The 18549-nt window shown below is 41.7% G+C and overlaps 1 protein-coding gene across 3 annotated transcripts in view; it reads left to right on the forward strand.

Moving 5' to 3' along the window:
- Positions 1–15: 15 nt before the first annotated feature.
- dnm2a (dynamin 2a) overlaps positions 16–18549 on the forward strand; it is a 28748-nt gene continuing 10214 nt past the window's right edge. For all 3 annotated transcript variants that reach the window (XM_089018746.1, XM_089018745.1, XM_089018747.1), the window contains exons 1-13: positions 16–500; positions 8015–8088; positions 8240–8389; positions 9488–9691; positions 9799–9897; positions 9976–10136; positions 10209–10351; positions 11300–11435; positions 11531–11598; positions 12221–12359; positions 15163–15249; positions 15917–15987; positions 18102–18153. In XM_089018746.1, the coding sequence (XP_088874872.1) occupies positions 340–500; positions 8015–8088; positions 8240–8389; positions 9488–9691; positions 9799–9897; positions 9976–10136; positions 10209–10351; positions 11300–11435; positions 11531–11598; positions 12221–12359; positions 15163–15249; positions 15917–15987; positions 18102–18153 (1545 nt within the window). In that variant the 5' untranslated portion in view covers positions 16–339. The remainder of the gene's footprint in view (positions 501–8014; positions 8089–8239; positions 8390–9487; positions 9692–9798; positions 9898–9975; positions 10137–10208; positions 10352–11299; positions 11436–11530; positions 11599–12220; positions 12360–15162; positions 15250–15916; positions 15988–18101; positions 18154–18549) is intronic.

Below are 18549 nucleotides of genomic sequence, written 5' to 3' on the forward strand. Positions count from 1 at the left end.
GCCGGTGTGGATCGGATGTAGTCCCCGCTGACCGGATAGCGTTCATGTCGAGCAAGTTTTGTTTTTCGAGTTTTTCCGTACTCTGCGATTTATTTGAACGTTAAAGCTCACGTCCTCGGAAGAACGCGGAATACTGGCTGTATGGATCAAATGCTGGGAACTGTATCTTTTTTAACATTGAGGGGAAGTAAAATTCTAAGGTCTTTGAAGTAGACTTCAAACAGTATTCCAGTGAGCACTTTATCGCTGACGGAGTCGAGCTAGTAGACGCGGCTAACGTTAGCCTCCGATTTTTATTTTTATTTTTGCGCTGAGGAGCTCCTCCGAGTTTGGGAAAACATGGGGAACCGGGGCATGGAAGACCTGATTCCCCTCATCAACAGGCTCCAGGACGCTTTCAGCTCCATCGGGCAAAGTTGCAATTTGGACCTTCCGCAAATTGCCGTGGTTGGAGGACAGAGTGCCGGAAAAAGCTCCGTTTTGGAGAATTTTGTGGGCAGGTGAGCGAAACGAGCTAGCTCTGATTGAGCCACCCAAGTTAAAGATTTATATGTTTGTATTTAAGCGATCTTATCATGCGTTTTGTTGATCTATTCGACGCTTAAACATTCCAGACAAGTGTACTTTGCATTCGGCGAAGCTAACAGTCCATGCTAACAGCCAGCAACCTGTCGTAAACCTGTTTGGTTAAAGACTGCACATTTAGCAACTTCAAAACTATCAAATACTGTATGTAATATTCCACTTGAATGCGCTTGAATGTTGCTTCGTACAAAAAAAAAAACAACTTCCGTATAAGCCCAAATATGTTCCGTGCACTCAGAGTGTTATGATAAATATAATTAAATGCCACACCCACCCCGTTGACATTTTCTAATCGGATTCTGCGAATTTCGCCGTAGCAGGAAGGCCTGTTCTGTATTGAGTCGAATCATATTTGAGACCAATTACCATTTTAGATTGTGCATTATTGTATTGCAGCTCCACTTACTGCCTTGTACAATAGCTACAATAGCCACTTTTCAACATTTTCTGCCCAAAAGCGGAGACAGTGGATAGACATAACTTCCTTGTGCATCTTCCTCTTTTGTAACTTTTTGGGCAATTCCAGTGCCACAATATCTGTTCATTCTCATTGCAAGTTGTCCTTTCCTCTCCCTCCTCTTCCGCAAATAGGATCCGCCTGCAGATAAAATACTAAACAAGCTATCTCTGTCGTCCTCCTTGTTGAGCAGGTTTTAGCAGTGCTTGGAACCCAACCTGTGTTGGAGAATGAGACATGAGGAAGAACAGAACAGTACAGTAATTGGCATGACATAGACATTGGGTTTGAGAGCTTGTTCTAACTTGCTCGCTGAGATAAATTCTCACGTGGGCCACCTTTTTTTTTTGAGAGAGAGAGACATAACACATCCATATCAGATATAATCCAAAACAGTCCTTGAGGCCTCAGTTTCACCGGCCAACCTATGCAAATGTACAGTGACCTTTATATTCTCATTGACCTTCAGCAACCTGTCCAAATGCAGCGTGACGCAGGAGCAACAAACACGGAGTGTTCAGGGAGTTGCCCAATAAATTCAATAAGAATGGGTGCGCTCTTGTGTGGTGACTCACAGTGGATGGAATCAGAATACAATATGCATGCGTGCCTCTGAATTAACATTTAAAGTGTTTGGGATTTATTTAATTCAGGCTCAAAGCGCTGGGGCCCGAGTGATGAATCGGTTGGCTAATTTAATTGGTCGCGATCACTGCTTTAAACATTTGCCACAATAGGTTGCTTTTGTTACCTATTTTTGCAGTGTTTTCATTTTTTTTTTACTTTTTTGGGGGGCCACATCCATACATGACAACATTACAAGATAATGACCCCCCCACATCCTCCAAAAGTCTGTACAATTTTCTCAATTTTAATGTTGAATGAATAATAACATCCGTAATATTGATTCCCTTCCTTCTTTCAAATCTTACCTCAAAACCCATGAGTTTAAAATTCATGGTTTAGTTCAATCAGCTATTTTATTATTTATCATTTTATTTATGGTTTTATTGTTCTTTTGATTGTAAAGTGTCCTTGAGTGTTCAAAAAGGTGCTTGGAAATTAAATGTATTATTATTATTATTATTATTATTATTATTAATGACCAGTTCTTGAAAAACAGTCAATTGTTCTCCCTGTAATTCATTTCTTTAATAAACAAAAACCAGTGATCTTGTATTTGATATATAAAGCCTCAATAACGACTGCTTACGAGGCAGGTCATCCGCCCACCAAAAGCTCATTTGGTGACAACGGTGGTTGATGCAAAACGCTCTCCTTGATGTCTCCAACATTTTTGGCGGCCATTGTTTCTCTTCACTGTGAATCCGCTTTGATCAGGAAACAGCACTTATTCCCTCGTCCACCATAAAAGCTCCCCGGCCCATGAAAGACAATGATGTTTGAATGTGTTTTGGGCTCGCCTCACTAACATTGTTTTTTTTTCTTCCAATTCTAAGTAAGACCATATGATCGCCACGCCCTTTTCTTCTCCCGTCCCACAACGTCCCACAAAACAACATATCAGAATAATGGAAGGTTGCTTTCTTTACTGCTGTTGTCTCCCACTGGAGGCGTTTCTCATTTGAACTCAGTCGAGTCTGGTTCAATTGAGTTGGCTGACCGTTGCGACCGTTGATGCGATTTGGGCCCCGCATTCCCGGCGAGTGTGTCACAGGTGAGCGGAGCACATCGGATGCTGTGCCAGACACGAGCTAATCAAATCTCGTCTGCCTTGTGGATTTGCGAATGTCGCTTTCTCTTAACAAGGAGCAGAAATCATCTCGTTTCGTTCATCAAGGCCAGTATGGGCCCTGACACTGTGAAATATGTCCCCTCTTTCCATCGCTTACGAAATGCCAACACGAGCGTTTCTTGGAAAATAATTCATTTAATGATTTGCAAAGTCCACTGGGCCATCTGACGTTTTATTAACTCATTCACCGCCAGACGTGAAAAAAATTGTCCACTCCAGTGCCAGGGTTTTTGTCATTGTCAGTCAAATTCCAGGACCCACAGCTATTGAGTTTTAGCACTACATAATAATAATCATAATCCATTTCAGTTATAAGCACCTTTCAAAACTCTCAAGGACACTTCACAGTCACATATTTTTTTTGTGCGGGTGGGCAGCGACAGCCATAAGTCAAAGTCAGCTTTATTGTCAGCTATGCTAATATGCATGACATACAGCACATTCAGTACAGTGTTAGGGACCTTAGACTCTCTTCTTTCATCAGGAAAACAGAATTAATTCCGAAATTATCTGGAGTTATATGAGCTTGAAATGAGGGAAGCTGTCCAAAATACAATTCGATCCATACAACTTGGTTTATATCGCGCTTTAACAACAGCTGACGCTGGAACAAAGCGTTAACATGGAAAAAAAGGAAATGCTTTCCCCATGTGGAAAAGAAAACAATATTGCCAGCACTTTATCGGCACCCAAACATGAAAAAACAGAACCCGAACAAATTCGGGAATGGCAGTGAATGAGTTAACAGTCCACTTCCACATCTCGATTCCTGTAGGGCAGGGGTCTCAAACTCAATTTACCCGGGGCCGCTGGAGGCAGAGTCTGGGTGAGGCTGGGCCCCATCATGATTTCCACAAGAAAAGCATAGATAAAATATTCCAATGTTCTCAAAATCTTTATTTTAACACACAAAAATGAATTAAATGAATACATGAAAACATGTATATAAAATAAATTAACCAGTAATAAATAAATCAAATAATTATAATGATCATAAGGCAGATACAGACGTCTGAGAAAACCACGGGAAAACTAATTATTTTAATAAAGTTTCAAATGTTCTTTAACCTTTAGCTTTCTTAACATAAATAAAATATTGAACATGAACTGTCCTAAACATGGCTTCTCTTGCCTACTTGTTCAGCTTCACACACAAGTTTCATTTGTATCAATCATGCGGGCCGCACTAACATTAATCTTTCATATCAAGGCGGACCGCAAAATATTCTTTCGGCGGCTGCAGTTGGCCCGCGGGCCGCGAGTTTGAGACCCGTGCTGTAGGGAATAACATGGCGTGAAGTCTGTGCAAACAAACTGTCGATTTAGTATTTTGTATTTTTTTTTTGCTGGACAAATATTTTTTTGTTCAGATTGCTGATGCTGTTTTGAGTTTATTTTCATTCATCAGCAGCCTTTTGGAACAACTATTTGTTCAGTATATTGACAGTTCAAATTGCCCCTTTGCTCCTTTTATGGAGTGTGCTTTTTGTTTATGTTGTCTGCTGTCGGTTGTGTGACATTGCTATGTTTGTTGTCATGTCCTCTTGAGAGAGAAGCAATGCTAGAACATCGAAATCAAATTTCCCTCTGGTAGAGACGAGCTCATGCTGTACACCTCTAATTAATTGAACCATTCTAAACCATCATTGAAGTAACATTAAGTGCCCGAGGGTCACATCAGATTTTTTTCCAACGGGGAGTCATTTATAGAATTAATTAACCAACTCATGAATGCGTTACATTGAACCAATTTTTCACACAGTGTTTGCCATTTTTTTCGTTTTTATTTATTCAAGAAACGGCTTGATTAACTCATTTACTGCCAGACGATGTGCAAAAATGTGTCCACTCCAGCTCTAGGGATTTTGTCCTTTTCACTCAAATTCCAGGACCCATGGAATATTGAGTTTTAGGACTACGCAAACATTCAATACAGCGTTAGAAACCATAAACTCTCTTCTTTTGTAAAAAAAAATAATTTCTATATATATATCATATGGGTCTGAAGTTATATAAGCTTGAAATGAGCGCGGCTGTCCAAAATACAATACAATACATGCACATTGGTTTATATAGCGCTTTAACAACAGCTGACGCTTGAACAAAGCACTAACATGGAAAAAAGCGAAATGTTGCCCCCTTGTGAAAAAGAAGAAACATTGCTAGAGGCCATGGCCAGCGCTTTATTGGCACCCATGCATGAAAAAATTAACACGAGCAAATTCGGGAATGGCGCTCTATGTCTAGCGAGCTAGATAGTGAGTGCTATCTAACTAGCTACCTAGCCAATGCTATCTAACTAGCTAGCTAGCCAGTGGTATCTAACTAGCTAGCTAGATAACTTTAAAAGGATATCTTTTTCGGGGTGCAAAATCACGGAACAAAAATCAAAGTCATCTTACAGGTATCTCAGTCCAGAATATTAAGTTTTAGGACTACACAAACATTCAATACAGTGTTAGAAACCTTAGACTCTTTTCTTTAATCAGAAAAAAGTGTTAATTCCTACATACACATACAATAAACACATACTGATTTATATAGCACTTTAACAACAGCTGAAGCTGTAACATAGTGCTAGCATGGACAAAAGGCAAATGTTGCCCCCTGGTGGAAGGGAAAAAACATTGACAGAGGTCTGACCAATGCTTTATCGGCAGCCCCCGCAAGAATCACCAAAACCCAAACAAATTCGGAAATGGCCCTGCGCGTCACACTTTTCAATTCCCGAGCAAATTCGCGAATGGCAGCGGATGAGTTAAAAACAAATTACCTGTAGTTCAAATGAAATTCTCCCCTTGCGGATAAGCTCTAATAGGTTGTTGAAATTTTCCTGGGTGTAAACAATGGCATCATGACGCATTTGGTCACGCTTAGCTAAAAGCGTGGCATTTGACTTCACTCAAGCGAATTTACATGACAGCGCCTGCATGTTCATTTTAATAATAATAATACATTTAATTTCTAAGCACCTTTGAAAACTCACTGGGGCGTCTTCTGCGAGGACGATTCTGGTGAAGGAAGGGCACCCTATCTCAACCACGGCAGCCCTCCTGGGTGTTGGCTTTGTCATATCAGCTGCTATCAGCCTTATCTTCAAATGTTGTGAATGAAATGCTGCCATGTCGTTGTCCTTCCGTCACAAACCCATGAGTCAACTCAACTATTGAGCCGCTCTATCCTTGTAACTGCCCACCTTTGTCAAGATGATGAAGTATATCCCCCCCGAGAGAATATGATGCAGCAGAAGCCGCCATCTTCTCTCCCTCGTTTCTTTTCCTCCGGAGGGAGTTTCTTTGGCCGACTCTCGGCCTCATCCATCCATCCATAATGCATGAAACGATACACAATCTGCTCAGCCTCGTCTATCATTTACAACACATCAATAATGGAATCGGGGCTTTTTGCCTCCCTTTCAATAGGCTTTCGCTATTAAAGCACCTCTTTTTGTCAATACAACTTTGCAGGTGGCTTATATTTATGGACACATTCTATCTTTGCATGAATACACCTGTGGAACGTTTCAACAATTTGATCCATTTTCTCGCAAGCGGAGGGCTGAAACACCATTGAGCCATCCGTAATGAGATGTTAAGGCCCCCGCCGTGTCGACTTAGCGTCCGTTAGTTCCAGCGACGCCAATCACGCTCCGGCTCACACTATCCTATACCGTCCACTGCGCCAACCTCCCATGCGCCACATAATGTGTACGACGCAACACCGATGGCTTTGTGCTAATGTAAGATCCATCCAGAACCATCCCCCATTCTGCCCTGCTATAACGGCTGCCCTTTTATATAGACCACAAGACCTTTCTTCTCTTCCCGGCGCTGACTCACTGCTTCCAGGATGAAGTCAGCAAGGCCCGCCACGGTCCTCCAGAGCAGAGCCTAGATTTGAATCCTAGATTTGAATCCTAAGAAGCGATAAAGTGGCTGAAGATCTGAACAAATGATGCTAAATAGTTACTTTAATGCTACAGATGTCCTCTCCGCCTTAAACTGACACGTTGCACTGGCACCTTTTGTTCGTTTGCCTCAACGTCATCGATTTTCACCGGGAAGGCATTACGGGTGGCTGAAAGCACTTGTATTGACACAGGGTGAGTTCACACAAAAGCTTATTGAAGCCATTAGCCCCCGCTTCTTCCTTAAACTTGAACAATAGCCACCGTTGTTCATTTTAAAAGGTTCAAAAGGGGGTGAATGGGGGCTGTAAAACATCAGGTACTGCTATTTGACTATATACGCTGATATCTATTTTTCTACAAAAAGAAAATAGTACAGGATTGTTCAATACAAAAACACTGAATGAAACTAAAGTAATAAACTGGAAGCCACACATAGGATTCATGTGTTTTGTGCAATAAAGTGATGTCATATCAGGAACTCTGACTCCTTCTCCTGTTGACTGTTTGCGGACCAGTTACTTCAGTTTTCACGTTAGAGATACACTCCTTGCGAATATTTGCCATTGTCTTTTGTGGCTATTGGTGTCATTCTATAAATGGCTAAAGTGCATCAATCACTATCAGGTTCCTTCCCCCAAAGCCTCCATCACCCTTTTTAATGCCCCAAACCAAACATTGACAGTCTTTTCCATTGTTTGTTAGCATTAAGCTAGCAGACATTTTGTGAGTCAAAGTTATACGGCTCGGTTAATCTCAATTGAAGTCTCGCTGTAGATTGAATGCCATTGAAGTCTCATAAAGATTATTTTCTTTTTACAAATAGCTCACTTCAATGAATATTTATATTGGATCTCTGAGTGCAAATCTCATTCTTATGAAATAACAACCCGTCCTGAGTCATTATCGACAAAGCTGTAAAATTAAACAGAAACTAAAGTCCGGAATCCCGCACTGGTAGAAAGAACCGTGTTGAAATCTCGGTTATTTGATTTTTCCTCATAGGAGTCGGGACTGAGTGTGCTTGAACGGTTTTGCCTCAGCTTTAAATGATGTGACAAAATGACTATGTCACATTTGATTTGGTGTGTTTGAAGGGTGCAAGGTGTGAAATCCACACCCATGCAAATCAATCCTCACAAGGCCGTGTGGCCAGAGAGAAGTGAGAGTCTCACTTTTGAAACATTCTTTTTTTTCTGTCTGTGTGAGTCTTTTTATCCGCCAGTCGTGTTATCCAACACGCTTTCATGTCAGTTTTTTTGTTGAACTGTCTCTCTCTCTGTGTGTCTCTCTCTCTCTGTCACCCAAGGGACTTCCTTCCACGAGGATCTGGCATTGTTACCCGCAGACCTCTTATTTTGCAGCTGGTCAACAATAAAGCAGGTTAGTGTGTCATGATGCGGTTTTATAACTACAATGTAAGATTATAGCTAATCTGCGTCGTTGCCGTATTGCCATCATGCCGTCTTCATTTAATATTTCCTCTTCCCCCTCTTGCTTTGTCCTTTCTCCGTCCTTCAAACTCTGCGCGTAGAATATGCCGAGTTCCTTCACTGCAAGTCAAAGAAGTTTGTCGACTTTGACGAGGTGCGTGCGGAAATCGAAGCGGAAACCGACAGGATAACAGGCTCCAACAAAGGCATCTCCAACATCCCCATCAACTTGAGGGTTTTCTCTCCACATGGTAACCAGTTATAATGAAACAGAAGCGTTGTTATACACATCAGATTATTTGGCTGATTTTATATTGACACAAAAAACTGGCCATAGTTTTGAGAGACCCCACACCATTTCAGCTTTCACAGACTGCGAGATTTGTGAGTACTTCTGAAGTACAACAATGTACGAGTTGATTGGTAGAGTTTTTAGCAAACGAGGAGAATCCTGTGCTGTACTTTTTGTTCATCAGAAATTATGACATGAAGGTGTTTCTTGTCAGCAAAATCGGCAAATGGCAAACGAGTTACGTGAAATCTAGACTTCAAATCTAGACCGCATACGTTAACTCATTCGCTGCCATTCCCTAATTTATTCGGGAATTGAAAAGTGTGACATACAGCACCATTCCCGAATTTATTCAGGTTTTGGTTTTTCTTGCGGGGGGTGCCGATAAAGCGCTGGTCAGACCTGTTTTTTTCCCTTACACAAAGGGGCAACATTTGCCTTTTGTCCATGTTAGTCTTTTGTTACAGCTTCAGCTGTTGTTAAAGTGCTATATAACTCAATATGTATATACAGTAAAGTCTCGTTATATCGCTATCGGTTATATCGATAGTACTGCTTATTACGATACTATTTCTATGAACGCAAGGAGAAAATGTACATGCCGCAGGATCGGATATATCGATAGTCCGGTTATATCGATATTTTTTCCGACTCCCGAGAATATCGATATAACGAGACTTTTCTGTATTGCATTGTATTTTGTTTAGCAGGCCCAATTTCAAGCTCATATAACTCCAGACCCATGTAATTTAGGAATTAACTTTTATTTCCTGATGAAAGAAGAAAGTCTAAGTTTTCTTACGCTGCATCGAATGTTTATGTAGTCCTATAACTCAATATTCTGTGGGTCGTGCAATTTGAGTGAAAATGACAAAATCCCTGGCACTGGAGTGGACACATTTTTGGACATTGTCAGTGAATGAGTTAAAAAGAGGTTCGATTGTATTGATATACCTGCAGGACAAAATTGAATTTTGTTCTGTGATTTTGCACCCCAAAAAAAGATTAGCAATATCCTCTTAAAGTAAAAAAAAACATGTAAAATTTTGTCATGCAGTTTTGAACCTGACGCTGATCGACCTTCCGGGAATGACCAAAGTTGCCGTGGGAGACCAGCCGGTCGACATCGAGCATCAGATCCGAGACATGCTATTGCAGTTCATCACCAAGGAAAGTTGTCTGATCCTTGCCGTCACGCCCGCCAACACCGACTTGGCCAATTCGGATGCCCTTAAAATCGCCAAGGAAGTGGACCCGCAGGGTAAGCATGGGGATTTCTGCTTTCCTGACTAAATCTGTTGTTTTGATAAGAATTATTGGGATAATAATTTCTATAAAATGCTGCACGTGACCGGCACATCTGTGCAGGTTTACGCACCATTGGCGTCATCACAAAACTGGACCTGATGGACGAAGGGACGGACGCAAAGGATATCTTGGAAAATAAACTTTTGCCGCTACGCAGGGGTGAGGCCTTTAAATGCAGCACCTTGACGGTTGTTAATTTGTCGATTGGAAAATGAGCGCCCGGATGTGACCGAGCAGGCTACATCGGTGTGGTGAACCGCAGTCAGAAAGACATTGATGGCAAGAAAGACATTCGTGCTGCTCTGGCGGCCGAGAGGAAGTTCTTCCTGTCACACCCCGCTTACAGACACATGGCAGAGCGAATGGGGACGCCGCATCTTCAAAAAGCTCTCAACCAGGTCTGCTCCTGTGCCTTTTTTAAAATAAGTTATGTTCTGTCAAATAAAATCCTCACCATTTCCCACCTGCAGCAATTGACCAATCATATCAGGGACACGCTTCCTGGTCTCCGCAGCAAGCTACAGAGTCAAATGTTGTCTTTGGAGAAGGAGGTGGAAGAATACAAGAACTTCCGTCCGGATGATCCCACACGCAAGACCAAGGCCTTATTGCAGTGAGTTCACTTGGAACGCACAGTCGCAATCAACATATACAGATGCTCCTCTACTTACGAACGTTCTTGTTACGAACAACGGTACATAGGAACATTTTTGCGGGTATGTCGAAAAATGTTCAATGTCCGCAGTGCAGAATTTCTCTTTGATCGTGACGTGCCCAGGATTGCACCATTTGTCGTTCACAAACACAGCAATTCTCCCTCCTTTCTTCTTAGCACTCCCTTCTTACTCATCCATCTTGTTCGGGAGCGATCTCAAATTCCCCATGACGGGCGGGAGGACATGTCTGTATCTTCTCCTCCTTCTGCAGACATCCCCATTTTCTCCTCTACAGCTTGTCAGGGATGTCCAGTTTGGCGGCTGCTAACCCGCTATTACCTCGCCATCCTAGCATCTGTTCCCGACTGTAAACAATGAGATCGGGTGTGTTAGTGGTTTCCCCGTTCACAGGAGTCACAAAAAAAGGGAAAAAAATGAGATGAGCAGAAAGGGGACAGGGGAGGTTTCGGGGACAAAAATACACAAAACACGATCGGACAAATACATAAACAAAATAGTAGGACGGGGAGGGATTCAAACAAGGTTAGGAGCTGCTGTAGAGGCAGCCGCGCAGGAGGCAACATGACGTAATTCTACACAATGCTGCTTTTTTTTAAAAATTGTATTGAGTTCATATGTACTGTATCTTTATAGAGCAAATTTTTTATTAAATATTTATTTTTCAGTACAAACCAGGTTACTTATACAAGCCATAAACCTACTTATATAAACCTTAAACATACTGATATAAGCCTTAAACATACATTCCATACAAAATATAGCACTGAAGCAAATTACGAACAAATTCACCTCGCAAAGGACCACTCAGAATGTATCTCGTTCGTAAGTTAGGGAATGTGTGTATATATATATTTTTCATTCTTCCTCCTTGTCATCCTCCGCAGGATGGTGCAGCAATTCGGCGTAGATTTTGAGAAGCGCATCGAAGGCTCTGGAGACCAGGTGGACACCAACGAACTGTCTGGCGGCGCCAAAATCAACCGTATCTTCCACGAACGCTTCCCATTTGAGCTTGTCAAGGTGTAGAAATTGTCACTTTGTATGTTGTACATCCGCTTTACTAGTGCAGTTACTTACGCTGAAAATATTTGCATGTGTTTCTCCGATCTTTGTAGATTGTATTTGACGAGAAGGAACTCCGGCGAGAAATCAGTCACGCAATCAAGAACGTGCATGGTGTCAGGCAAGTGGAGGACGACAGCTAATCTTTTTTCGCTTTTCACTTTCAATGATTTTATAGTAACTGCATATCATTCGCGGTTTATAATCAAACGAGGGTTGAATCAAGCTCTTCAGATTTCTATTTGAAATTTAGAAAATGTCCGTCCTGTTTCTCCTCGAAGCAAATTTGCCAGTTGCTGTTCTTCGTCGAGGAATTCCATTTGTGTTTTGTGTTACATTTGCCCCTTTTGTCTATATTTGTTGTGCTGTAATTTAATTTCATGTTTCAATTTCAATTTAGTTTCATGTTCATCTTTTGAAGAAAATCAAGGCTTTTCGGTACGCCTTATACAAACTGGAAACTACGGTACACTGTTAATATCTTTTCCAAAGTAATTCCAGCCAGAATTTGTGTGCCAGTCATGTTCTGCGACCGCTGTCAACAGAAGGAGACAATTTCATAATGACACGCTGGTGGTAAAATCGTAGAAATTCCAGTTGTCAGTAACGGCGTTTAAATTGCTCACAGACACTCATTTTCTTGTCCATTCGTCCGCATTTCATTCTCAAGTCCACACGTGCGTTAACCGTCCCCTGTGTGTGTCTGTTGTACGCCTGTGCCTTGTCTCTCTATCCATCCTCAGAACGGGGCTGTTTACTCCAGACATGGCGTTCGAGGTCATCGTGAAAAAACAGATCATTAAGCTGAAAACACCCTGTCTCAAATGTATCGATCTGGTCATTCAAGAGCTCATCAACACGGTCAGGCAGTGCACCAACAAGGTACTGCGGGTGTCCGGCATTTCCCGACCCGGATTCAGAACACAGGGCGAGCGTGGGCCCAGTCGCCTTGACGCTCGCCCTGTGTTCAGGCGCTGCTGTCTTGTTGTGGAGTATTGTGACGGGTGATGACATGTTCTCTGGGATGATCTCTGTTCTCTACCGGACAAGCCGCAGTTCGTACAGCTCAGAATGCCACAAAATTGCGCTTTTTTGCTGTAATTTGGCCTTTTGAGCTCAAATTTGTTGATAAATTGTCGAAAACCTTTGGCTTGTACCTTTCTTGCCTGCTTCTTCTACCAGGGATCCCAGACGTCCGCTAATGAGTGGAATTCCGCTATTTTTCTCCGCCAAATTTATATTTTCTATTTTCATATAAAAGTTTTTTTTTCATATACAACCGCTAAAACGTTTGTTTTGAAGGGTGATAGGATGATCAGAATGCGTACTGCTTGAGTCGGCATGCTTTCGTGCGTTTTGGTCCATATCGGTTGCTTCTGTTGACAATCGGGATCGCTCGGGAGAAAAATACCATGAGACTGTGCGCGATGAAATGAGAAAACAAATATGGCAGCTCCCTTACCGCCCTTTTCACCAGTAAACTTGCTCTAAACATCGGCGCATTTTTTGGTACTTGTTTAATGTGTTAATAGTATAGACAGTGTAGGTTATATATATATATATATATATATATATATATATTATATCGTTATATCGATATTATCTCGTTATATCGATATCGGTTATATCGATAGTACCGCTTATTACGATACTATTTCTATGACCGCAAGAAGAAAATTACATGCGCGCAGGGTCGGATATATCGATAGTCCCGGTTATATCGATATTTTTCGGACTCCCGAGAATATCGATATAACGAGACTTTACTATATATATAGTGTGTATATAAAAAAAAAAAAAAATCCTCGTCTCACCCACCATGGGTGGTGTCTGTCCCCATTTCAGCTCGGGTCCTCTACCAGAGGCCAGGAAGCTTGAGGGTTCTGCGCAGTATCCGTGCTGTTCCCAGCACTGCGCTTTTCTGGACCGAGATATCCGATATATATATATATATATATATATATATATATATATATATATACACGTGCACGTGTTCCGTGTGATTGTTTACTCGAGAGAGCACACGACTTTTCACATTGTTTAGATGTCATGGAAGAGAGATATCCTACACAAGAGTGATAGTGGAACGGTGACGTCTCTAGATGGAGGGATAAATAATTCGTGGAATTGGCCATGGTTTGAAAAACAAGTCGACAGATACATGTTTTCAGATTTCATCTTCAAACATAAAAATCATAGAAGTCTTTGCGATGAAAAAGTGATCAACTATGGTGGCAAAGGTTGGCTGTCAGTCAAACAGCATTGTGAAGGAAGCGAACATGCGGAGAAAAAAAGATTGAGAAAGCAGAATTACAAACTACCTGGTGAGTCATTCGAATTCATAAGTTATTATTCTAATTAACCTGTAATAATCCATGATTTTAATTATAATTTATGATACTAAACTAACTAACTTGAATAAGACATGACCAAAGTTGGTGAAAAACCTCTATAAACATAATAAATGCTATTTTGTATAATGATATCGCAGATATTTAATATGAAATATTGCATTCATACATTTACGCCCCCCTTGATCCCTGGCTGATGTTTTATTTTCCTCTATTTTAATATCCCGTGGCTGGGATCCCTGTTCTACTCAACAACCTGAAACCACTAACTGAACTTTGACTATTTCTTCTTGCACCTTGTCTCTATTTTTTTTCTTTTCCTTCCCCTTTCTTTCCTCTCTCCATCCGCCAAACGACCCAAACGCGCTCTTCTAACCTCGCAACCCCCCCCCATCGCCCTCCAGAACGGGGCTCTTCACCCCCGACCTGGCTTTCGTGGCGATTGTCAAAAAGCTGATCCTCAAACTCAAAGAGCCCAGCCTCAAATGCGTGGACCTGGTGGTGTCCGAACTCACCGCCTTGGCCTTGAAGTGTTCCGTTAAGGTAACCGCGGGACTCGCCCGGTGAGATATTTGGCATGGAAATCATAGCGACCCCTCCTCATTCGTCACTGGTGTGACCTGGCCCAATCCTCCTGCCATTTGTGTTCCTCGTCTTGTAAAGTACATCCGAGATTTTAAGCACAACTTAAAATTTCCCCCTTTGGCCACTTCCATGAATTTTTCGGTAGCTGATTTTGTATCATTTCCCCGCCGTCTCCATATTGCGTTCCTCCCTCTTCCCGCCATGTTGCAAATTCCAACCTGGCCCACCTAGGCTGGCTACACTTCACCTCCAGAAGCGGTGTGGGTGAGATCCCCCCCCCCCCTCACTCTGGATTGAGTTTCCATAGCAACAGTGCGCCACTGCCCCTATGTGGACAGAGGACCGTCCATGCCATCCCACTTATGCTTTTTTTTTCACATTCTGCCACTTTGCCTTCTCATCCAACCTTTTCAATGTGTACCGTCAGCCAGAGATGACTATTTTATTCATTTTCCATATTTTGGCTTAATATCACATTTTCTTTTTAGAAACACAAATTTGCTTCTGGCTGATGGTAAACTCTGCACTTCCTCCTTAGAAGAAACGTCTGCTGTGTGTTTTCTAAAACGTGTCTTCGCTGAAATGGCACTTGACCGTCTCCTTCCCTTTTTCTTTGTTTTCATTTTTATTATTCTCACTTCTCACTCCTGTCCTCTCTCTATTGGTAAGTCGAACTAGGTTCAACTTGCATGTGGGTATTTGTTTTTTTTTTTTTTTTTTTTTTTAAGGTTATCACTGTTGTCTTCCAGCTCAATTCCTACCCGAGGCTGCGAGAGGAGACTGAAAGAATTGTGACCACTCACATTCGAGAAAGAGAAGGAAAAAGCAAAGACCAGGTGAGGCTGGATGATGAGTTCTCTTCATATTGATTTTAGTCGATAAAAGTACACACCCAGTGGTAGTAGTTTGTTTAACTCATTCACTGCCATTCACAAATTTATTCAGGGATGGTAAAGTATGACGTAGAGCGCCATTCCTGAATTTCTTTGGGTTATGTTTTTTTCATGCTTGGGTGCGGATAAAGCGCTGGCCATGACCTCTGGCAATATTTTTTTTCTTTTCCACAAGGGGCAGCATTTGCCTTTTTTCCATGTTAGCGCTTTGTTCCAGCTTCTGCTGTTGTTAAAGCGCTATATAAACCAATATGCATGTATTGCATTGTATTTTTGACAGCCACCCCCATTTCAAGCTCAGATAACTCCAGGCCCATATAACTTAGGAATTAACTCTTTTTTCTGATAAGAGAAGAGAGTCTAAGGTTTCTTACGCTGAATTGAATGTTTATGTAGTCCTAAAACTCAATATTTTGTGGGTCCTGGAATTTGAGTAACAATGACAAAAACCCTCGCACTGGAGTGCACACATTTTTGCACATCGTCTGGCAGTGAATGAGTTAAAGATGACGTTGAATTTTTTTGTTGACAAATTGGCAACGGCGTCTCTACTAATCTGATTTAATTGTGACCTTTCCGTCCTCTTTATGATTTTCTGCTTCAAATGAAGGTTCTGCTCCTGATTGACATTGAGCTGTCCTACATCAACACAAACCACGAGGACTTCATTGGCTTTGCTAAGTATGCACCTCCAGTCTTTCCCTCCCCTGCCCGCCTTACTTACAGCTTGTTTTCAGATAGAATTTATTCAGTGCTCGTCTTACTTGGAAAAAGGGAAGATGCCCGCAATCATAACCAAAAAGTTGCAAATACTAAGGTGCCTGGATGCTCAAATGCATCCATGCTCGAACATGCCAGCACGGAATAGAAAGGCAATGAAACGCCACCATTATCTCGTCAATCAAATCTACAACCAAAAATCTTTCTTACGCATCTCGACGAGAGTTATGAGCATGTCGGCATGTGAAAGCTGCTTTCTGACATTCAGTCCAACTGTTAAAATCTTAACATCTCCAGTTGGGAGAACCTCAATCACTCCATGTGTTTTCCAGAACTGAGTTTTGCTGGTACCACTGTCATACTAAACCTTTATCTTCACATTCATATTTTTATTGTGAATTAGTGATTGTTGTTCCTTTCCTTGCATTTTAGAATCATGAACCCTCTGCTATTTCTGCTCAAATTGCGACTTTTGTAGTCTCATTTTAACTCATTCACTGCCAAACAATGCGCAAACATGTGTCCACTCCCGTGCCAGGGCTTTTGTCATTTTCACTCAAATTGCAGGAAACACAAAATATTGAATTTTAGGACTACATAAACATTCAATGCAGCGTAAGAAACGTTAGGCTCTCTTCTTTAATCAGGAAAAAAAAAGTTAATTCCAAAGTTATATGAGTCTGGAGTTATCTGAGCTTGAAATGGGGACAGCTGTACAAAATACAATACATACATATTGATTTATGTAAGCCTTTAACAACAGCTAAAGCTGTAACAAAGCACTAACATGAAAAAAAGGCAAATGCTGCCCACTCGTGGAAGGGAAAAACATTGACGGAGGTCTGACTAGCGCTTTATCAGCAACCCCCGCAAAAAAAAAACCTAAACCCGAACAAATTCGGGAATGGCGCTCACGTCACGCTTTTCAATTCCCGAATAAATTCGGGAATGGCAGTGAGTAAATGAGTTAAGTGTAACTTTCTGCATTTGAAATAATTCCTCCCATGCATTCACCACCACCCCTGCCAACTGTTCAGAACGTCAGCAGTTGCAAAAAGTGGACGTTGAATTTCAAACTCATAGGGCTATCTTGCTAGCTATCTATTAGCTAGTTAGCTTTCTATCTATTTACTTGCGAGTTGAGTGAACGCTGGCGCGTGTGGCTGCCACTGCTCACCCACAGAAAAACTTATCTTGTCACTGTAAAGTGACCATGAGCGTTTTGAAAGTCGCTTTTAAATGAAATAATAATAATAATAACAATTATTATTATTATTATTATTATTATTATTATTATTATTATTATTATCTCTCCACTGCGAGACTAATAAAGGAAAATCCAATCCAATTATTATCATTATGATGATGATTATGATGATTATTATTATTATTCCTACATTATTTTTCATCCGCGACGTCTGGACATTTTGATTATCTGCAGTACAGATTTTTCCGCACTATTGACACAATGTGAATCAATCAATCGCTGACATCAGTCTCAAACTAATACTGCAAATTGCTGACCAAAACAACACATTTCAATTTCAAGGACATTGAGTGCATGTGATTGATTTAACAATAGCTGATCGACGCATCTGCTCTGTGTGTGCGTACGCGTGCGCGTGTGTGTGTGTGTGTGTGTGTGGCGTCTGGCAAAACAAATCAGTGCCAATTGTTATAGTCGTGCATCGCATCTGCATGGCGAGTGGATTCCCCCTTTTATAATGCGTCAGAGCTCACCCGGGGCTCTTTAACGCTTCTTATGACATCACTTTCAGTCTTGACTACAGAAGGCTGGATGATGGTAGCCCCCCAGGGTACAGCAACAACAGGTGGGAAGTAGGGGTGTGTATACATACACATATGTGTGTGTGTGTCTGTGTGAAACAAAGAAATTTCTCCTTGTTACTCTCAAACCAAGGCTGTCAAATATTGTGTGGTTTCAGTAACAACAAAAATCCTTAAAAAAATAACAGGAAGTGGCATCTGCGTTTTTTTTAAAGTTCCTTTTGGATGTTCAAACCTCGCCGCCCCGTGCTGATTGTCTTCTCTGTTTATCTTTTGTGTAATGGCAGTGCGCAGCAGAGGAATACAGCAGCCAATAAGAAACGGGCCATTCCCAACCAGGTAGGTTCCATCAGATACCGTTGGCCTTTTCACAACTGTCAAACTTAATCACTCCCCCCTAGACCTGACGGATACCTCCCATTACCTAGCCTATTAATAATACCCGCGCGTAGCGTTGATTTAGGACATGGCTTTTACTCCCCTCCCCCCTTCCCCCCCTCCACCGTTGTCGAATCCACCTGCTTTGTTGACACACTTATTGTTTCGACTCATCCAGCCAGATTTGTGCGATTTAATCAAGATACGCTGACATTCACAGGAATGCATCTGGGCCGCGCCCTTCCGCCATTTATGCATTTGACAGCCACTGGCGCTACTTTGGAACGCCACTGCGCAACTCCATTACGATTAGCGCATATTGCTACGTGATCCGAGCTACATATGACATACTTCTGT

The sequence above is a fragment of the Hippocampus bargibanti genome, linkage group LG17 (genome assembly GCF_051943395.1).
Source record: "Hippocampus bargibanti isolate YZ-2025 linkage group LG17, ASM5194339v1, whole genome shotgun sequence".
NCBI classification, from domain to species: Eukaryota; Metazoa; Chordata; class Actinopteri; order Syngnathiformes; family Syngnathidae; genus Hippocampus; species Hippocampus bargibanti.